This window comes from Numenius arquata, chromosome 2 (assembly GCF_964106895.1).
Source record: "Numenius arquata chromosome 2, bNumArq3.hap1.1, whole genome shotgun sequence".
NCBI lineage: Eukaryota > Metazoa > Chordata > Aves > Charadriiformes > Scolopacidae > Numenius > Numenius arquata.
This window is the reverse complement of record NC_133577.1, coordinates 78348586-78370661: the sequence shown is the minus strand read 5'-3', so window position 1 is coordinate 78370661 and position 22076 is coordinate 78348586. Positions and strand designations below refer to the sequence as shown.

General features: G+C 44.8%; 2 protein-coding genes across 5 annotated transcripts; both read left to right on the top strand.

Moving 5' to 3' along the window:
• The first annotated feature begins 290 nt into the window (after nucleotides 1-290).
• POLDIP3 (DNA polymerase delta interacting protein 3) lies at nucleotides 291-16184 on the top strand. Of its 4 annotated transcripts, none has more exons than XM_074168286.1 (9): nucleotides 291-415; nucleotides 3754-4141; nucleotides 6579-6653; nucleotides 8491-8586; nucleotides 11053-11235; nucleotides 12041-12118; nucleotides 12726-12855; nucleotides 13724-13790; nucleotides 14156-16184. In XM_074168286.1, exons 1-9 carry the CDS (start codon nucleotides 357-359, stop codon nucleotides 14328-14330), a joined length of 1251 nt encoding a protein of 416 aa, XP_074024387.1. In that variant the 5' UTR covers nucleotides 291-356; the 3' UTR covers nucleotides 14331-16184. The 4 variants fall into 4 exon arrangements, with proteins under 4 accessions (XP_074024387.1, XP_074024386.1, XP_074024385.1 ...); XM_074168285.1 differs by having other exon boundaries at nucleotides 293-415; nucleotides 6576-6653; XM_074168284.1 differs by having other exon boundaries at nucleotides 357-415; nucleotides 3754-4150; nucleotides 6576-6653.
• A 1867-nt stretch (nucleotides 16185-18051) lies between these two features.
• On the top strand, nucleotides 18052-21777 carry RRP7A (ribosomal RNA processing 7 homolog A). Its single transcript, XM_074168684.1, has 7 exons — nucleotides 18052-18115; nucleotides 18192-18334; nucleotides 18601-18726; nucleotides 19120-19243; nucleotides 20200-20297; nucleotides 20524-20722; nucleotides 21200-21777. The coding sequence occupies exons 1-7, from the start codon at nucleotides 18064-18066 to the stop codon at nucleotides 21283-21285; spliced, it is 828 nt and encodes a 275-aa protein (XP_074024785.1). The 5' UTR covers nucleotides 18052-18063; the 3' UTR covers nucleotides 21286-21777.
• Nucleotides 21778-22076: the final 299 nt, after the last annotated feature.

Below are 22076 nucleotides of genomic sequence, written 5' to 3'. Positions count from 1 at the left end.
CCGTCGGCACAACCATATGCGTTATTTCTCAGTGTCAGGGTGAGCAGCTCCCCCTCGAGCCGCTCCGCGTGCATATGTTAACTGTCTGTTTCCCTCACCGTTCTGCCCGGACTCTCCTCACCTAACCGCCCTCGCGGGCCGAAACGGGACGAGAGGTGCCGGGGGTTTTATGTAAATAAGGTAGTCCTGGTGCCGCTGGGGGTTGTGGGATGCCCGCCCCGCCCCCGCGCAACGCATTCGGGCGGGGCCGAGGGCGGGGCCTGCCCGACTCCGGGAGGCGGGGCGAGGAGCGGAAGCGGTATGATGTCATCTCCGGGTCTCGCTGGCTGCGTCTTGTCGTTGGGCCCCGCGACAAGATGGCGGACATCTCTCTGGACGAGCTTATACGGAAACGCGGTGTGACGGTGAAAGGGAGGTAAGCGGCCGAGGAGGGCGGCACCCCGAGCCTGGCGGCCTCCGGTGGCTCTTCTGTTCTTCCTTCTGGTGGTTCCGCTCCGGAGGTGGTGGGGCGCAACCTGCCTCAGCGCGGCCCGGCCCTGTTTCCCGCTTTTGCCTTCCCATTGGCTTAGGCCTTGGTCTGCGGGGCCGTGCCGTTGATGCAGATTGGTGCTGGTGGCTGTCGCTCAGGGGTGGGGCGGGGGTCTGTTCCCCCACTTCTCCCTCCCTTCCTTCTCCCCTCCTCCCCCTCCCCCCGCGGTGCCTGGTGCTGCCCGGTGGGCTCTTGCCCTGGCAGGGCCGGCCCACCCATAGCCTTTCTCCCTGCTCTTCTCGGTTTTCCCGAGATTCCTGGCACAGCCCATCGCCTCACCAGTGCCTCCGACCTGCTTCTCCTTGTCGATTAACCTAGTGGTGCTCCCCACCCCCCCGAGCACCCCCTCGGTATCTGGGAAGCCCAGGAGCTGCTGCTGGGCTGCAGCTCTCCATCAGGCAGTACCCTGGGGGTACCCGGTCCCCCCGCGTCTCCCAGGAGCGGTGCGTTGATGGGTGGCACGGTGCATTGTGGGATAACCGTGGGAGGTGTAGTTGTGCCACGGGGAGCCGTAAATGTAGCGAAGCTGATGGGGATCCGCACAGGCGAGGCTTCGGGCTGCAGTGGCTTCTTCAACGTTGCTGCCTGGCTCTTGGAAACTGTAGTCTCTGTAGCATAGTTAACGATACCCTGACAGATTGTTTGAAACGCTTATGCGGATGTGGAGTGTGTTACATATTAGCTACAAGATTAGAATCTTTCTTTGTACGGCAGATGTCCCCAGTGTAGGCTGGGCCATTTACTCTAGTGCAGCTGTTGGCAGTTCTTATCTGGCTTCTCCTTTGGTAGCTTTTCATCTTTCCTTTTGCTATAGTCTCCTGATGCTGTCCATGGATTTTTCCCCGTCTGTGTTGTAGCTAAGTGTATTCCCTTTTTTGTTGTTTTTATTATTTTTTTTTTATTCAGTGGTCATTCGGGAATCTTAGGTTTTAACTCTGGAAGTCTACACTTACATGTCTAGAGTAGTATTTTGAAAAACTAACGTATACATGGAAAACATTCAAACGTATTTAAATCCTAGTCTAGACAAGGCCTTGGCTTTGCACTTCCATTCATGTTATTGTGCATATTTGGAACAGTCTTATGCTGCTTAGTATGCCAAGCACCTCCTTTCTCCTTTTTCAAAGCCCTCCTTAACTCTCACTTCTTCCAGGAATTCTTCCTGCTTTTATTTGCTGAACAATAATCCCTCTGCAGCACTGTAAGAATTTTTGTGCCTTGCATTTCTCCTGTTTGTCATGTTTAGCTCACTTTATAAGATTTCTGAGTTAGCTAACTTGACTCTGTGAAAGCTGGATAAACTGAATAAACTTAAATTATTATATCCATGCTGTTCAGTAGTCTAAATGAACTAGCAGGAAAATCTTCACCTATAAAATGTACTAATCCACAAAATATTGAAAGCAGAACATAGAATTCTGAAAAGTAAATTACATGTTTGAAACTTCCCTTCTATTTCAGATGCTCTGGCACAAAATGCCAAAATGGTTAATGCTGTTATAGGGTAAGCAATTCTCTACAGCAGGGAGTTGCTTATTGGGATAAACACAAGTCTTCAGAGACAGTGTAATCTTCAGTACAGAGTTTCCTACCAATTTCATTAGTCCATGTCATCAACAGTTTTAACTAATTCTGGCTTAAGTGCTGATACAAATGTTTCTGGTTTTACTTTGACCTCTTTTATGCTCATTAAAAAGAAACACTCATCAAGCCCTTGTGCAGCAGCTTTCAACATAGCTAAATTAATGCTTTTTAAAATTGCAAGGGAAGTCTTGTTTTGTGTCTGTTGCTTTATAGGTACTGTTAGTCCTCTGTATTATTCTGGATATATTTTAATAAGTGGTCTTAATAATACTCCTGTTTCTTCTAGCTAGTGTGCTTTGGCTGTATGAGAGAGCAGCCATAAGATTCTGAGCTTGGTAATAAAATGGGACCCCAGTCCTAGCTCTTCAGTTGTCTGTACACATGAATGAGAGATAGAAGTAGAAGTTCAGTCTTTCATCTCTTTCTACAGATCTCTCCACTGAAAATACATGCCTGTAAATCATTTTAAGACTGTGGGTTTAGATCAGGAAACACCGATATAAAGCTGTAGGAAGAATTGCATTGTCATTTGAATGTGTGATGTTAGCCTTTTGAGTATTCCAACCAATTATAGATACCTACTTTTAGACTTTATACTGGATAGTACATCCCAGAAGGCAGATGAACACTGTAACTCTCTAGCTTATTCTGAATTTTAAAAGCCAACAGCAAGAATTTTTTTTTTAGTACCTTAACTTTAAAATTTTTCTTACCACTTTGTCGTCTTAAACAAACACACACCAACCAGCAACAAACCCGAAGGAAAAAAAGAAAACCTTAAATTATACTTAAAGGAGGAACTGTATTAAAAGATTAGACGAGCTGTTTCCTTTTAGGGGAGACTTTGAAAAAGTGAATCAGACTTGTAACAAGAAGCTAGTTTCAGCATTCAGGGAATGGGCTGCTTCTTAGTAATACTTTTTTACCAGTACAAATGCTGTCATTTCTGTGGGCTGTTATCTTTCTGTGCTCAGTATTGCGATGTTGATGTGCTTGAAAAATAAAGGCCATCGAGTGCAGCAGTTTGGTTAGTAGATTAAAGAAGGGACAGTGATGTTAGAAAGTAATTTGGCTGTTAAATATTCTTACTGGCAGTTAGTCAAGTTGTGGCGAGATTGTGGAACTGAGATTGGTACTTGTGCGTCCTAGAATCCAAGCCTCTACACTCCCACAACTCTGAACTTGCTGCCCAGAATTCTTGAAATCACATCTAGTTCCACGTTTCCTTTGTATCAGGACATACTATTGTATTACAAAAGATGCTTTAGGTAGACCTGCTTAGTCCTAAAGCTAGAAAGTCTGTGTTCCCCTTTGTCTTCAAAGGTTTCCCCAAAGTACCTAAGTTGTTGATGAATTTTGTTTAAATGTAGTACGCATTTAGCACAGCTGAAGTCAGACCCTTTACTTAAGCTTGTAGATATGAGCTTAAGATGGATTTTGGAAATCAATTCCTTAGCTGTTTATGTAGAGAGTAAAATCCAGCATAAAACAGTTTAGGAGTGTACTGTTGTATTTGGACATCTAACCTGAGTGGATTTCTGTGCAGTAATAATGAGCTTTTGTTTGCAGCAACACAAATACTTTTATTGATACTGTATCACATCTTAGAATGTCTGAAACTTTCTTTCCCCTCTCCCCAGGCTTAACACAAGGCCAGTGTTTGGAGGTGTAAGATCTCGCATTGGGGTCCAGCAAAATATTCTAAACAGATCATCACCAGCTGTCGGCTTCCAGCGGACGTTTGATGCTCGACAGAAGATTGGACTCACGGATGCCCGACACAAACTGGGGGTTAAAGATGCTCGTGAAAAACTCATTCAAAAGGACGCTCGGTTCAAAATCAAAGGGAAGGTGCAAGATGCTCGAGAGATGCTGAATTCCCGTAAACAGCAAAATGTTGCTGCTGAAAAGGTGACCAAAGTGGTGGATGCCAGAGAGAAGATCAGCTTAAAAAGGAGTGCTCCAGCTACTATCAGCCCAACTATGGGAACAGTAAATCCAGCTGTAAAAATCACCAAAACTATCCAAGTAGGTCAAGCAAGTCACCTCTGAGCCCCTCAGTTATTCTACAGCAGTCCAGTAGAAATGATAATAGATGAATGTGTTCACATGTTTACAATGGAAATGATGGTGATGCAGTTCAGTCCAGCCTGTAGGGTGGGATTCAGAGCCTTTTGGGTGTCCTTCTGGCTGCTTGGGGCTTTCTGTAGAATCCCAGCTTTCATTTAAATTTTTATTTGAATTTTGGGCCAAATAAAGACTAGAGCAGCACTCCTGTCAGCATTAAAGTAGTTGTCTTGAATGGTTGAGTAGTCTCTTTCCCACCTAAATACAAAGAAAATGCATGGATTTTTTTGTCATTCTTATGACAAAACTTATGACACTACCCCTCTTTGCAAGTCTGATGTGGATTGTCCTGATAGCTGTATTTTCTAAACTATTATCCCACTATGAGGATAAACCAGTTATGTTTGTGTCCAAGAAGATCTAAAATTCAATGAGCCCTTCTACAGTTTCTCTATTTCTACTTGTCTGGCTTTCAGGAAGGCCCTGGCTTCCAGGGAGTTGCCATGATTATATGATTTGTTACTGCCAAGGCTCAAGGTTTATTTCAATTGCAGTATAATCAGTTGATCACCCTAACCTGCTTATTTCCTTTGACAGTTTTCTAATTTCACTTTCCTGTGTGCACAGTACCTTGATTCTTAGTAGACCTGTGTGAGAAACAACTACTATTGAACTATGAGTGTGTTAGGTATAGTGGGAAGAATGAGAAGTTTCCAGATTGTCTGGGTTGTTGTTTGAGGAGTGGTTTTGTTCCTCATCTTCACAAGCATATAACTGAAGTTCCTAGCCTACTTCTTTCATTTTCCTCCTCCGAAAGATCAAGTGTGGTTACATATACCCAGAAAATATCTTACTCTCATCAGTTTGAAAGCGTGGATTAGTCTGCTTTTGGTTCAGCTGGGGTTTTTGCTCAAGAGCATCAAGCATATTTCTTCTTTAAATTAGCCTAGGAAATTTCCTATTACTTGGCAGGTTTCCTGCCGGGCTGGCCTAGGAAAGAGAAAGGACTCTTGTGGCAGTAAGAAGGGCTAATCGCAGAGCAATAGAGCAGTCTGTTCAGTAGTCTTTAATTAGTAGGTTAATTAGTACTCGTGCTGTCCTTCTAAGCTAAATCACCACCATCAGCCGTTAGGAATTGAACTTTTTCTACCGAGTTTGTAGGAGTTAAAATAGTTTCCAGAGACTTAGTACAGCAGCAATTTGCTCTGACCTGATTATTTTTTTTTTTCAGTATGACTTGGTTTGACCTATAGTACTTTCTGTTTGTTAAACAACATAGTGCAAGAAAAAATATTGTAGAATATAACAGTGATTAAGACTGTAGACAAAACTGTGCATATGAGCAATTATCTAAACATTTTTTTAAAGATCTGTACCAAAATTCCAAATCGCCCATGGCCCTCCTCTCTTCCCAAATGTGGGAGCGGAATCAAACTAAAGGATCTTGATCTGAGATGCAGCACTTATCTCCAGTGTCCTGTACTGTGGTCTTGTTTCTTATAACGGAAGAGAAAAAAGTCTTTGAAACCTAAAGAATTTCCATAGCTCTGCTGGTGTTTCCGTAGGACAGGTACCCTTGTATCTGAATTGATTAGCAAATTGAAACATGAGGGTGCTGTGGTGTAAGTTACAGTCTGGAGGGAATGCAAACCTGAAGATTTTACTGCCTGTATGGAGTATTTTTATAAGAGGACACATACTTTTGTGTAATGGACAGCTTCCAGCTTTTTCAAAAACCAAAAGGGCATCTTTGATGGAGTTGCTGCTTGATTTCAGTTGTTGATTAGCACAGCTACGTTCCTTGACTACTGCTGCTGTGGTTTCCCCGTTTCACAGGATAGCAGTGCAGAAGGGTCAGCTACACTACCTACCTCATGCACCGCTTACTCCGCTGCATCTTATTTCAGCTTTATTGTGAAGGGACAGTGTATATTTCTGCTTTGAAATGGAACTGAACTAAATTGTGATGTGACCCATTTCCATCAAAGTCGACAAGCTGGGAATCTGGTTCCCTGTAACATGAAAGAAGAGAAGCTTACTGGCTGATTTACCCTGTTCATGGTTTCATACTGGCAGAAATATAGAGTTAGTCAGTGCTGGCAGGGCTGGAGTTAAGTACCCTTCCCACTAATCTTGGACTAAAACTCAAGTAATTTGAATCAGTTTCTCTGCATGGCCTTAAGTTTTAATTTCTTTGCTTAAGTGAGGCTATCTCATATTTAACATATTACAGGAAACATAAATGTTCTTTAATAACATATTGCGATAATATGTTTCAAGAGCAGGAGAGTGAGTTTCATTTAAGCGGTCTCAGGGTATCAACAGCTCCAGTCTTCTGAAATGGGAGTCTGGTGGACTACCATTTAATGCTTTGGTTCTTTTCCTCTAATTGTAGCAGAAGGCTCCCATTCCTGGACACTCTCACCCAGCAGGAATGAGAATCAACGTTGTGAACAACCATACACACAAACAGGTGGGCGCCCGCTCTGTGTTCTTTGTTACCTTTAGGGGGGAAGGAGGGTGTCAATAAAGATTGGCAGGTGCAAAGAAAACTTCAAGTAGGAAAGAAGAGAAGAGTGTTGGGAAGTTCTATAACAGCTTAGCTCCCTGTTCTCATGTGGTTGAGATACTTTCATGGTAATTGAGGTTTTCATTTAGTCTAATTGATCTTGATTCCTTGTGTGTTACACGAATGCGATAGGTGTTCCCAGTTTTTATCTGTCTTAAACCTTTTTTTCCTAGAGACTGTGACCTTTAGCTCTGATGTCTTTCTGTAAATTTCTCAGTGCCACCACATCAGATCAAGTTGTTGGTTGTTTTGATTCGCCATCCTGCCAGCCTCTTCAGAGAATGGATATGATTGTACATGGTCAAATGTTCTACAGTGAGGTGGGAGAGGGTATAACCTTCCTGTGAAATCCCAGCTGGGGGTCCCTGCTGGAAACCTGGTAGTGAATGATGTTAGCCGGTATTCTGATGTACTATCAAAGTTTCCATATCCCTTATCAAGCAGACTTTGAGGAAAACTCTAAAATTTGTGCTTTCTTTTCTGGGATCAATTTTAAAGGCCTTTGTCACAGCCCCCAGCCATTCAGCCACCTTATCACCTTGGGTGCTTTCAGTGAGGAATTACATGTTTTTATTACTTTATGTATACACACACAAAATATTACATGAAATATTGGAAAACTGACATTCACAATATCATTTCCTGGGGTTTTTTTTTGCCTCGATTATGGTAACTTTAGCTATTGTGTATGTTACCTCTACAATGACCTGCTGCCCTCACCTATCCCAGATTATATCACTTAAGGAAGTATCTTCATTATTCTGACCTCATCACTATAAGACTTGAATCCATTTCACTTGTCTCAAACTCAAGTCCATTGTCCTGATGGCTAGCGTTTTTCCCAGTTCTTTTCTTCTCTGCACAATTCCCCTCTGTTCTACTATCCCTTTTGGGTTTTTTCCTTCATGGCATTTCTGTGACTGGAACAACTTTCCTGTTTGTAGACCAGAATCTTGTTGACTACGAGAACCTACTTATTTTGCAAGCTCTCATTGCTAATACCTCTATTTTTTTTCGCCTTTCTACTGAATTCACGGGAAGCTGCTCTGAGTTGTGATTTGCGTTCTGGGCAGTGCTGTATGTGTATAGGCTTTTTCTTAATGTTATTTAGAGACTATGAGAAAATATTTGTGTAGGAGTTCGCCTCAGTGTTTTAAGGTAGGGCTATGAGTGTTAAGTTGAACTAGGAAATTAATTATTCATTCAGTAAACCTCCTAGTGCAGTGTTTTCTAGTGCCAGATGAGTATGTGCTGTGCTGAGGAAAGCAGGCTATTCAGAAGGAGTGGTTGGTTCGGATGTATTTGGCAGGCATCTGCTTTTTTTAATATTTTTTTTTTTTTTTTTTTTTAGTTATCATATGCGCAGGCTTCAGCTTTAAAGGTAGCAGAGTGCTAAAAAGTAAAACAATGAGGCTTTATTCCATTAATGTGGTTTCATCAGCCCTGATGAGGTCTAGGGATTAGAGAAATCTGTATGTTGTTTCCGTACACCTAGGGAAACAGCTTTACCGTGACATTTCTGGAAAAGAAGTTTGATAGTTTGTACACACGTGTTTTGAAATGAACTTGCGTATCTTCAGCTTTGTGTCACCAAGCTGCAAGGACCAGGAGTAAAGTCCAATGTAGTCATGTTCTCTTACTTGAAGGAGGCTGAAGGCAGGGGAAAACTGCTTATTTTAGTTTGGAAATTATGTCTAGATTAAATTCACCTGCTTGTAAACTATTACCTTGCTCTCTTCAGGGTCTGTATGACGTGGAAGATGATGATGAAAGTGTCTCTCCCCTTACTAGCAAACAGATGAAAATCACCACCACAAACAGTTTCCTGCACAACGCGGTAAGGGATTATCTGAACAGTCCCCACCACGCCATGCTCACATTGGGTGGACACACAGGCTGCGGCTTTACAGGGCTTATGTTCTTTTAAAGTATGTAAACGATGCTTTCTCCTGAAATGTTTGCTCTTCACCCCACCCTTCCCTTTGTGCCAGTGCTTCTAGTGTTCTTTTGGGGACAGAGTCCCTTTTAGGCTAACTGTGGTTTTATAGGCCTTTTTGCTGGCAGAATGTGTGCTTTCTCCCTTGCTGGCAGGTTGCTGCATGTTAGCTCTTGACTTTCCTCTTAGGCAAGTGCTTTGAACCTATCTCGTTATTGTTTGAGCAGGCAAGCAAGGGAAGCTTTCTGCTGCTTCTAGAGGCTGGACATCAAAGCAGGAAATGTCTTGCCATGCAAAATCTTAGCTGGCAGCTTGTTGGGGAATACCGATGCTCTGGAGAAGGTGAAATTTCCACACAGACAAATGTGAGGTCCTGCTTTTGGAATGGGATAACCTTCTGCATCTTAAGTGAAGAACTGACTGGCTAGAAAGTGGCTTTGTAGGAAAGAGCATGGGGGTCCTGCTGGGTGATGTGCTAAGAATGAGTTAGCAGTGCATCCTTGCAGCAATGAAGGCCAACTGTAGATTGTATATTAGTAAGATCATAGCTAGCAAATAAAGGAAGATAATTATTGCCATCTGTTTGGCATTTTGAGAATGCACCTGTACTACTGTGCCTATTTTTGGGCTCTGTGATACAAGACAGACACTGACAGACTGGAACTAATGCAACAGGGTGGTCAGGGTGCTGAGGAGAGTGTGAGAGCAGTGTCTCTTAAGGCTGAGAAGAGAAGGCTGTAGTGAGATCTGTCTACACATTCACTGCCTAGTACATGGTCATGGAAAAGGCAAAACCCAGGTCCTTTTCAGGAGTGAACAGGGAGAAGATGAACTAACAAATGTGCTGCAGCAAAAGAAACTCGTTAGATATGGAGGGGAGAGTCGTGCAATTCTCAAGGTATTGGTCAGCCTCTGGCACAGGGACCCAGAGAGGTTGTGAAATTTCCATTCTCAGAGGTGTTAAAACTCTCCAGAGTTAAACTGGATGAGGCCCTGAGCCAACCTGATGTGTCTTTCAAGTTAGCCCTGTTTCAGACACTGTTACCAAAGCATATCCTTGAAATCATTAGTAGTGACTAATGTTGAGAGACCATATGTACATACTCACGAATAAGGAGGATTCTATCCTTGAGTCTGTCAAGGATGATTAATGAAGAACTCCTAATCAAGGAAAGCAAGTATTGTTAATGTTCTTGAGGTGGACCATCCTGGGACATGTGAACATCTGGATCTTGAGAATGCTACTAGTGAACATGTTTTGGAGAGTTTAGCGAACTTGTCAAGATAGTGCAGATTTAGAGTCTCCTAAGTGGAATTACCTTCACTGTTATACTAAAAATCACATCCACAGGTCAAGATGACCCTAGCCCAGATGAAGACCATTCCCCTGAGCATGTGTATTAGCTGTAGCTCAATTGTGCAACCATATGTAAATTACTAACCAATCAAATATAGGCAGGAGGTACTAATATGGTAATGATGTTGTAAAATGTGTATATGAACCATGTGGAAAGTCATGTTTAGAGTGCTTGATTTGTGGGAAACCACTGAGCACCCAGCCTTGTGCAACTCTGAAATAAATAATCAGTGTCTCATCCTGGTGTGTAAGATTGGCTGTTGCACACTGGGTAACGAATCCTATTTTTTGGACAACAACATGAGGGCTGGACATGAGTTTGTCCTAAACTATTCTGTGGTTCTAAGAAAGCAAATTAATGTGGTTTTGCCATCACCCAGGTAGTGTAGTGCAATGATTATCCCATGTTTTGTCTCATGTGGGTGTTCAGAATAGAGTTCCTCACCATTTATGATCCTTAAAATAGTTTTTTGCAGGAGTAAATGTGTTATCTTCAGTGTTCACAGCAGCTGCCAAGCACGTGTTTTTTTTTCTGGCTTTAAACTCCCCAGGTAGTTCCAACTAGAAAGGTTATGCTCTGTGTCTTTGCGTGCCCTAGCTTGGGGTTTCTGAAGAAGTATTGCTGTTTGTGCTAGGGCAGCTCAATCTTAATGAGCAATCTTTCTATACACTTTGTAAAGTACTTGAAAATCTTTGGATGAAAGGAACTTTTCAAATTCAAATCGCACTGGTAAATTTGATATAAGAAGAATATGAAACTAAAAACTGCTCATTAGTGAGGGAAGTGCTCTTTTGGGATAAGCATGCCCAGAGACTTTAGTTGATTTTTGTCTCAAAGCTGAGAGTTTCCAGCACTGTAGTGGTTTTGACACCAGGAGGGACATGCAGTTCTTAGTGCATGCTATTAATGCTCTCCTGCTGTTGGTGCTTGAAGAGGAGGGATGACTTTTGTAGCCTGCAGTTCTCAGAGATACTTTATTCTTTCTTTCTTTCTTTCTTTCTTTCTTTAGACTGGGCTGAGTGGCAATAAATTCTCCCTGGCCAAGACTGTTCCCCTGACTAAAGTGGTACAGAATGATACGTACACAGCTCTGCCGGCACCTCCCTCTCCTATGCGGACGAAGGCCTTGACAAACATGTCCCGGACCTTAGTGACAAAGGAGGAGCCTCCAAAAGAACCAGCACCTGTTGAGGTGAGGTCAGGGAAGTGGGAGATTCTTTTTATAGAAGTCTCTGAAAACATCTGAAATTTGCTGTTCATCAGTTATGCAAGCAGCTCATTTCTGCCTGCCTTCTACTGTTATTTTTGGGATTCCTTCAAGCTTATTCTGGATAACTGCAGCCCATGTCCCAAGAATTTGATACCTGTCTAAACATCCTTTTCTTCAGCATTTGACAGACTGGGAATTCTCAGTGCATCTTGCTTCTCTTAACTTTTTTATCTAGCATGGGAGCACATGGTCCTGGAGGAATCCATGTTAGAGGGAGGTAGCAGTTGTTGTTTTGACACTCCTTGGAGGCTTTGATGTCTCTAGGAATAGTGTTTTAACACTACTAGTTATGTTGTCTTCTGTCCACTCGTCTTAGCAATGAGAAAAACAGGATTCTTCCAAATACAGCTTCTTGCTGTCCACACAAGACCTCCCGGGCAATTTGTAGACAACCTGCCTGGAATTGCTTTGCCAAAGTGCCTGGTGTTGGGTACAGGTAACCCACCAGGCATGTTAAGTTCAGCATGCTTTTGAGGGGCTCGAGCCATGTTTTTGGGGTTTGCTGACTGGTGGAGGGTGCAGCAGAGAAGCACTTAGAAGTGCGGGCATGACCAGAGAGCACTGTGTATGTGTGCAGAGTGAGTTAGTGTTATACTAACACTAGTTAGTGTTACACTAACTAGTATATCCCTTTAGTGGCTTTTTTTTTTAATGTTTTCTCTGCTGTGGTGTCTTGCTTGCTGCACTTCTGACCTTTTTTATATGATGCATTCGTTTGTGTTGGCAGCTGGCATTCAGTCCTTTGGAAGGCACAAAGATGACCGTAAACAATCTGCATCCTCGAGTCACAGAGGAAGACATTGTTGTGAGTGTTGTTTACTACTGAACTGTGGATGAGTGTTGCTTCCTTCCCTTAACCTACCTCTTTTGATAAATTACTTGACCTATGGTGAATGCAATGAAGAGGAATATGATGTGGGTTTGCTTTCCTTGCAAAAGCTTTGAAAGTTCCTGATTTTTTTTTTTTTGTTATTTTGATTTTTGTTCAATTATTTTAAAAAGTGTGTGCTTAAGAAGTTGGGACAAAACACTGTTTCTAGGGTGTACTGAAATACCTGGCATCACTTAGAAGAGTTCATGCCAAATCGTGCTTGGTGTTGTCCTCGAATCCAAATTATCTAGGCGTTTGCATTCTCAGCAGGCTGAGAACGAGCCTGGTCTTCATGTGTGACAAACAGTATACAGTACTGGCCCTGAACTTTTCTGCTTGTGTGGGCAGCTGTATGGAGCTTTGTGCAACCTAAGTGTATTACTAATGCAGAGAACTCATACTGTAGCAAACAGAAAATACGACAAGTGGCAAGATGCTGTGGGGTGGTTCAATTAGGAAACTAAGCCTTTCTCGCTCAGTGTCTTTGTCTGAAGCAGTACCTTTGATGTGACCGTGGTTGTGACTAACTCTCTGCCCTCAGGAGTTATTCTGTGTGTGTGGCGCTCTGAAGCGAGCCCGGCTGGTGCATCCTGGAGTGGCTGAGGTAGTGTTTGTGAAGAAAGAAGATGCTATCACAGCATATAAGAAATACAACAACAGGTGCTTAGACGGTAAGTTTGAGGCCGGAGTTGCATTTAGGATAGATAAACCAACAAAGACTTTTCTACCTCACCAGAGAGTGTAAAAGCATCTCAGGTGCTCATATGCTACCAGGAGAGAGGAAATACCAGAAAATCATTTCAAGAGCTAGACAGTGCAATATGCTGCCGTGTAACTAGCTGAATATATGCACAGTTTATTTAAGGGAAATTCAAAGAAATGTTTCCCTAGAAAGAGAATGCTCAAAGCTAGAGGTAGGGTCCTGGTGATTCTTCTGGTCTAACTTCCAGGTTAAATTTCTTTTGTTTCTAATCCAGTGCCAAGAGCTAGATAGCCCTTTAGGAAGGCTTCACCTGCTTACAGAATAGCTGTTTGCAAAGTAGAAGTAAAACTAACATTTGCGAAACTCTCAAGCTGTAGTCAGAGGCATTTTGAATCAGACCTGTAAAACAGTTAGTATCAGCTTCTCCATAAACTTTGAACAATGCAATTTTTAACCTGGCTCCACCTGCAATGTTGTCATAGGCTGAAATTAGCTGTTAATTTTTAGCTGGAAATAGATGCTTTTTCTTTCTCTAGATGAGCAACATGTTACAAATGTCAGATGAGGAGCAGGCAGCTGAGAATGGGAGGTTCTTTTCTGTCTCTGCTAGGAGTTTTGTATCTATATGTAATTTCTTAATTGGTGTGAGTCCTTGTATGGTACTGAGTATTTCAGTGGCTCTTCTGTTGCTGTGATTTTGCAACAAAAGATGTATCAGCTGATATCTGTCATGTTTCCCTGGCATGTGGGACTCTTCTGCTTGCACTGATGTGTGATATTTGTGGGGTCTTGCCTTAACACGATTCCAGTGTAAGGACTTCTTTATTGTATTTTAGGTCAACCAATGAAATGCAATCTTCATATGAATGGGAATGTCATCACCTCAGACCAGCCTATATTGCTGTAAGTCTCCTCTGGGGGGAAAAGAAACGTATGTTTGCAGGTTCTGTTTTGAGGAGAACCTGAGGGGAGGAAAACTGTTGGCAAACTATTGTCACATGAATATTCTCTTCTTCCTCTCTGTGGTGCTCTGTGTTAAGCTGAGTGCAATATAGCTTGACTCCATAGTGTTCCTGGCCCTGAAGCTCAAAATGAGTCTGAGACAAGGACGCTTTCTTGTGAAGAGAGCATATTTAAAACTCCTAATATTAGGAAGGGGACAACACCAAGAACAGTAAATACAGACATAGTCTTAAATTTTATTTCGTAATGAGAGGTTAAATACTGCTTTTTTTTTTTTTTTTTTTTTTTTTTTTTAAATCCTCCAGCCGATTGAGTGATACCCCTTCAGTGAAGAAGGAAGGGGAGCCACGCCGGTCAAGTGCAAGCGCCTCCTCAAATCCCCCAGCTGAGGTGGACCCTGACACTATCTTGAAGGCACTCTTCAAATCCTCAGGGGTCTCTGCCTCTGTGCAGCCCACAGAATTCAAAATTAAACTCTGAGAAGGAACAGCAAGCAGTGGACTGGAAAACTCAATTTAAGTTGGGGAATGAGAAAAGTGCAGGGGTGCAGATGTTATTTGCATTTGCCTGCCTTGAAATCTTTTGTTTTCTATGATCGCTACCTTACTGTACAATAGTGTTTCCTCTTGTGTGTGTACTTTCTGTTTTCATAGTTGGAATTTTCTTCCATGATTTTTTTTTTCCAAAAGAGTAACCTCCCCCTGCTGCCAGTAATGTATTACCAAGCATATTACCATGTAACTCCCTCCTTTATTCCAAAGCCCCTAGTGGCCATTAAAAGTGCACATAGACTTTGAGGGAAGGAGTGGTGATCTCCTTCTCATTTCTTCTTCTGACTGACCTTTAACTAAAAGGTGCATCCCCTTGATTATCAGCAGGCAAGAACACCACATTGTTTCTGAAATTGCTGCACTGGGTACAAAGTCAGGTGTGGCTCCATACAGGAAGCACCGTCTTGCATCTGTGACTTGGATGCATTTGGTGGCACGCTGCTTTGTTCTGGCTGTTGGCTGTTTTTCTGCTCAGCAGCTGTGACATTGAGAAGAAGTGTGGAAAAACTGAGTTTCCCACTGTGTATACCAGCCAACGGAGGCATCAGGCAGAAAGAACGTATGCACGAGCACACCATCCATTGTGCTATAGCAGGGATGCTTTAGCTCTGGTAATGCAGAGAGGTGGGGGGGGAGGCTCCGGCATTTGTACAATGGATATATTAGGCCTGTAGGGTCAGGCTCAGTGGCTCTCATCTCTCTGGACTGAAAAATAAGAACTTGTGTTCAGAGCTAGAGGAAATCCAAGTGTTTCACTCCCATTAAACTGTATTGCATCCTCCTGCTGATGCAGGGACTCTTTTTTTTTTTTTTTTTTTTTTTCTTACCTTCTAACTTACCCAGTCTCCTATAAAAAGGAAGGACCTGGGGCCTTTTTCAGATACTAATATGTAGGAAGCAGTCTTTTCTTGCTCCTGAGAACTCACTTCTTTGAGAGATGTCATTTGGGCAACGTTTGGCCGCTGTACGGGCATGCTGCTCGCATGCGTGGGTTTGGAGGGTGATTTCTGCACTTCATGGCTTCAGGGAGAGGCTTGGAGGGGAGAGCAGTTAGTACTCTGAGGAACACACAGGAGAGGAATATTAAGCAAGTCCCATGCAGAAGCAGCAAGGATGTACCTTAGGCCAGTGAGCATCCGTGAGCAGCCACAGGCCACTAGGTGGCACCTCCAACACCTCCTTTGTTAGTACAGCGTTATTGCAATGGATGTTAAGTCCCCGTAGCTCCATTTTTTTGTGTTTGTTCAAATTGTAGTATAAGAGAGCAAAGCTAAGAGCCACTTCCAGAATCTGGTTGGGGTTTGAACTTGATCCTTCTAGCTAAGAGGCTGACCTAGTCCATTCTGTTCGGTTCTGTTGAACTTTAATGAACTCTGTAACCGTTGTAGGTCTGGATTCCGTTTCTTGGTCAACCCCGTGTTTCTTTTGCTTTCTCATTCTGTATGAACTCTTTGCTCTATCTAGCTCGTGCAAACCATTCCTCTAGCTCACCGTATCCCTTTTAGCCATGGAAATAGCAGGACTTGGCAGGGCTTGTTTTTTCTGGAGTATTCTCTTTGGTTTGGAAGCCGCTGACACCGTTATTGGTAGGGTGCTTCACGCGAACAGCAGATGTTCATAGGGGAGGGGACCTAAGACAGCTATTGTTCTCCTTTTTTAGATTGCCCATCAAACACTTGTGTTTTAATTAAAAAAAAACAAAATTGGGGGAGGGGGAGGAAACATTAGGGGTTGGAGAAGATAATGTATTACCTGTTTCTGAATAAACGTTTGTTATACGGAGAGTGGATTCTAAGCCTTTTTAGATGCTGTGAAGCAACTAAAGATAGGTGGAGTTGTTCCAACATTGAATCAAGCATGCTTTTAGAAGAATATAGCAACTTCAGAACTGATAACGCGATGAAGAGCAAGAGAGAATTGGATGAGAGAATTGATACCCCTAAGCCTTTTAATCTTAATCATTGAAATTAGTAGCTGGTTCTTGCTGCTAAGTGGGAGTAGTTTGTGCCCCCACCAAGTTCCAGTTCTGTTGTCAAGGAAAAGAAAGAACCGCCTTTGTTATTGACAGCCTAGAAATTTTACAAGTAATTTTATTAAAAAAAAAAAAACAACAAAAAAACAACAAAAAAAAACCAAACAACAAAACAAACCTGTGAAATCAGGGCACCTGTTCTAGGTGAAGGAGGGTACTTTCATTATCAGCTAGGTAGAAAGCTGTGGAAATGTGACGGCACATGTATTGTGAGCGCATATCTTGTCTCTTCTGAAAGAATAGGGAGATTCAAGCATTTTTATTTTATTAATAGAATCATGTCTGTTTCAAAAGCCAAATAGCAAGATGCGCTTTATAACTTGCTGTTAAACTGCATTGTGTTTAGGTTGTCTGTGAGAAGCTACCATGACATTAACGCACTTCCTTGGACGAACTACTGCTCAGGTCTCCAGCTCTATGATCTATGGCAGTATTTTTATTTTCAAATTGGTGAAGTTGATGATTGTCTGAACATTCCATGATTTGTCTTACATCAATGTCTTGGTGTGAGTTGCTCTTCTTGTTCTCAGTCAGCTCTCTAAAGTCATCTTGGTCTTCTCATACCTCATGGCATGGCTGCACTCGTTGGGCACTGCAAGAAGAGTATCCAGTTCTTCCCAGTCCTTTCTAAGCAGTTGACCTCAGAGCTCTCTGGTTTCTCCTGGCTGCCCTGCCGTTGTCATGCTCATCTCGTGTGCGTTCCACTGAGCTCCACCTACAACCTTCTGACCTCACGCCTGTGCGCATCTGCCCTCATGTAGCATGGTTATATTTATTTTTTTTGTCCAGTTTGTGGGGTTTTGTTTGTGTGTTTTTCTGGGCTGTTAGAGGTTATCAACTCGCATATGAAACACTGATTGCTTGCACTGATTCAGTGTGGCTGGCTGGGACGGGTGGTAGGTTATTTGTAATAGGCTTTCTCTCTCTTTCCTTTTCTTTTTTTTTTTTGTAAATGCATTTTCAATAGTTCCTCTTTCTTTCTTTCTTTTTCAAAAACATGCCGACTTCTGAAGTGATGTCACGGTTTGCAAGTTTGCCTGGTATATTTTCGTGGCTTTTGCATGTACCATTTCTTCTGATAACGTTGATTAACTTGGGTATTTGTCTGGGGAGTCAGCTCCCCATGTCGTTTCTTACTTTCTCCAATCTTTTTTTCACCTCGTACATACGTCCTGCTTCAAAAATCTTTATTTTGGGGTGGTCCTGTCCTCCATTCAGTCATAAATACAAGGTCCTCTGTAAAGGTCATCTTTTTTTTTTCCCAGTTTTTCTTGATTAACAAGTCTTTAAAAACAGCTGTTCTTAAGGGTTGTCTTTGAATGTCTTTACATATCTTAAGAGAAGAAATGAATCTTAATTTGCCTCTCTAGGGTTCAGCATGCTGCCCGAGTTTTATGCTGTTCAGGTCTTCATTTTTGAGAACTGTTAAAGGGCATGATGGTGCGCAATAAGATTTCCTACAGAGTGTGCTCTGGATGAGGAAATAATTTGGTTACACTCAACTATGGGGCGGCGGCGGGTCCTTCAGCGCCAGGCGCTGCCTGCTTTGAGGGAGCCGTAGCCGCCATTAGCGGCCGGGAACTACACCTCCCGGCAGCCTCCGCGGCCCGCCGCTTCCCGCCGAGCTAAGATGGCGGCCGCCAAGGAGCGTGTGGTTGGAGCGGCGCCGGCGGGTTACACGGGTGAGGAGGGGACGCGGGGCAGCGGGGAGGGACCGGGGCGGCAGTGGGGTCTATAACCGGGTGCGTCCCCCTGTAGCTCTGGCGGTGAAGTTCGGGGAGAGGCAGCGCTCGCCGCATTACCTGTTGGTGAAGGAGCACCAGGTGCGGGAAGGGGCCGGCACCACGCACCCGTCTCGCCGCACCCTCTTCGTTCTCAACGTCCCCCCGTACTGCAGTCCGGTGAGTGGGGCCGGGGCGGCCCGTGGGCGTGGGGAGGGGTCTCATCGGCGCGGGTTGGGGGGGCTGGAGGCCGAAGACATCGCTTCAGGAGTGTGGGGCCGTGGGTGAAGGAACCCAGCGAGGCTCGGGGTCGCTGTGGGCGGAGGGGCCGAGGTGGTGCCGGAGGGCCCACCCGATACCTTCGGTAGTCCGTGCGTGGGAGGGTGGGGAGAGGAATTGCTCCTGCTTCACTGTACGGTTCGTTTTCTCTTATTTCCCACGCCCAGGACTCTCTCTCTAGGCTGTTCTCCCGCTGCGGCAATGTCCAGTCCGTGGACATCTGTGAGAAGCCAGGGCCGGGAGAGAAAAAAGAAAAACTCAAGTCCAAATTCTTCAACTGCAAAACTGTAACGGTAAAGCTTGGGGGGAGGGGGTGGGGAGGCAGGGATACTGATGCTTTAGCCGTCAGAAAAGTTCACAAGTACCGAATGGTAGTATTTGGAATGTGGCACTTAAGGACACAATTTAGTGGTGGTCGTGGCAGTGTTAGGCTTACAGTTGGGCTTGATGATCTTAAAGGTCTTTTCAGATCTAAATGATTCTATGATTCTGTATGGGAAAACTATTTGGGGGATTGGGTAATGTACTTACATATTTTAAGTTTACATTATCTTTTGTTATCTTTTTTTTTTCTTTGCTATCCCACTACAATTTGTTTTATTTTTAATTTACTTGTGCTGCAGCTCCTTGCTGTGTCACCAGTTTCCCTGGTGTATCTGACTGGCCTGAATGTCTCTTTCTTTTAGGGATTTCACGTAGCGTACGTGGTGTTCAGGAAGCCATCTGGCGTCCAGGCGGCCAAGGCCCTGTCACAGGAAGGTCCCTTGCTGATATCAACAGAGAGTCACCCTGTGAAAACCGGCATTAGCAGTAAGTCAGCCCTAGCTATCATCCTGCTAGCTAGTGCCGGGGAAAAAACTATACCCCTTCCTCACTGAATCCTACCCTGCGTGTCCCAGATAAATTCTCAGCGCTTTGTACTGAGCCGGGAGATGTCTACTGTTTCATTGTCCTGCCTTTATTATTCATAAGGTAGCAATCTTATACTGGTCATTGTAGAGTCTGGTCCAGTGACCCTATGGGAAAATGGGGTCACTTTGGTACAATGGAAGGGTGGTTTTGCCCAACATCTCTTCAGTATCACATAGATTCAGAGAAACTGGCTGCATCTTGCCCTCAAAATGAAATCACAGAATGGTAGGGGGTGGAAGGGACCTTCATAGATCATCCCCTGCCAAAGCAGGTTCACCTAGAGCAGGTTGCACGGGATTGCATCCAGGTGGGTTTTGAAAACCTCCAGAGAAGGGGACTCCACAGCCTCTCTGGGCAGCCTGTTCCAGTGCTCTGCCACCCTCAAAGTAAAGAAGTTTTTCCTTGTGTTGAGATGGAATTTCCTGCATTCTGGTTTGTGCCAGTTGCCCCTTGTCCTGTCACCAGGCACCACTGAAAAGAGCCTGGCCCCATCCTCTTGACACATGCCCTTTAAATATTTATCAGCGTTGGTGAATCAATGCTTATTGATGAAGTCAGACACAATAATAGGCACCAGGTGTCTGTCAGGATGATGGCACTTTGGATGTGACCCCTTGGCAGGAATGCAGCCTTGAACATCACACCTCTCGGGCCTAAGGCTTGGGAAGGCTGCAAGCTCTTCCCATCGTTTAGCTTCCTGTTGCTTACTGGCTGTGGCAGTGGGGAGGCTGAACAGAAATGGTAACAGAGTATGTCGCCCCCACAGCTGTTCTGTCTAGAGCTGCCCAAAGGCGTGACATGAGGGCTTGCTTCTAACTGAGGCTGCTGCTGACTTCTGCCCTCTTCTGTCTCAGAGTGGATCGCCAGTTATGCGGCCTCGGTTGTGGATCAGGAGGAGCTGAAGGCTGAGGTGGACGCCTATATGCAAGACTACGACAAAAAGATAGCAAAGGTGAGGGAGGGAACCTAGCTAAGGAGTTTGTTTGGTGGGGGAGGGAGGGGAAAGGGAAGAGATAGGGTCTCTCAGTGGAAAGGGCAGAGGGAAACACAGTGGCTGCCAGGTGATGGAGAGCTGAATGCCTGCACCTTTGGTCCCACACCTTCCTTCAAATCTTGTGCAGAAGCAGGAGCTGTAACTTTACATATTTGTTAGTATGAGCTGCCTCCTGTCTTTACAGGAAGAAGCCAAAGCAGCCAAGGAGGAGGGTGTTCCGGATGAGGAGGGCTGGGTGAAGGTAACGCGGAAGGGTCGGAAGCCCGGCCTGCCCCGGACAGAGGCTGCCAACCTGCGGGTGTTGGAGAAGGAGAAGCAGAAACGGGCCCGCAAAGAGCTGCTCAACTTCTATGCCTGGCAGCATCGTGAGACCAAGAGAGAGCGTGAGTGTCCCAGTCTCCTCCAAACAGTGCTCATGTCTATTGTCTCTCACTCTGTGGCCCAAAGAATGTCCTTTTTCCTTCAGTGGGGGCAATGTCCAGCAGCAGGTGTGAACACTTGGCTGGCTGGTTGCACAAATGGCCTCACCAGCTCTTGGGGGCTCCTTGCCTGTCCGCTGCCAGAATATTTTGAAGGAGAGTGCCCAGGTTGTGGCTTTCCAATAGATGTTCCTTCAGTCTGCACAAAGGCAGCGGTTGCAAGGGAAAACTAGCCTGTTTCCTCCCCAAGAGGGAGCTGCAGCACTGCTGGAGATGAACGCTGGAGCCCCAGTTTGGCATTCGGCCCAGGCGCAAAAGGACCTGCTCTGGGAAATGTGTGTTTGCGGGGACTGAGCATCTCCTGGTGTGTGGAAGTGAAGCTCCCTGCGAGACGGAGGTCTGCTGCTCCCCTGTGACCTGGCCTTTTTCTGTCTCTTTCAGACATCGCCCAGTTGAGGAAGAAATTTGAGGAGGACAAGCAGAGAATCGCGCTGATGCGAGCTCAGCGCAAGTTTCGGCCGTACTAAGCCATGCCGAGCTCTTTCCTTGGATGCCTGTGCTGGAGGGGGCGGGAGAGATGCCTATGGACTCCACGTGCCAAAGGATTTCAAGGAATTGAGGCAGCTTCAGGTTGTCCCTGCCCTTGGATCTGAAGTGGAAGATCCCAACAACTGCTGCTGGAGGAGGGGGAGTTTCCTTCACTGCAGGGGTATCCTCCTGCTCTCCCGACCATCGTCCAGCCCTGTGGCACCGCTTCGCAGGGTGCTCAGGTCAAGGGGCTGAGCCACTTCCTGTGACAACCTGCATCTCCCGGCCACCCGAGGCCCTCCTAAAGCTTGGTGAGAACTGGGACTGACCCAGCACAGCCTCTGCAGGGGCAGGGAATGGCTGAAGAACTGTAAATAAACTGCTGCTGGTGTTCTCACAACATGGGAATACCTCTTTCTCTCTCTTGTGGTCTGCTGTGGGGGACAGCTTCTTGTGTGCTGGGGTGGCAATTAAAGTCACGGGTTCTATGCCTGTGCTTCTTAGCACGTTATCTGGGGGTGGGTAAGAAGAAGAGGGAAGTGACCTCTGGAAAAGCCCAACTGGAAGTTCCCAGACCTTTTGCCACAAGCAAAAGATCAGTGCAGAGCCCCTACCCTTTCCCTTGGTGTTTCCCTCTCAACTGGGTTGATGTGCCCAGTTTTCCAGCTGTGCTCGAACCTCTACAGCCAGAGACACGGGAACTTCGGCTGTTCCGCACCATCACTAGAATGAGGTAGGACGGCAGCCTGGCTTTGGAGGGAGAAACCATACTGGCCAAGGCCCATTTCCA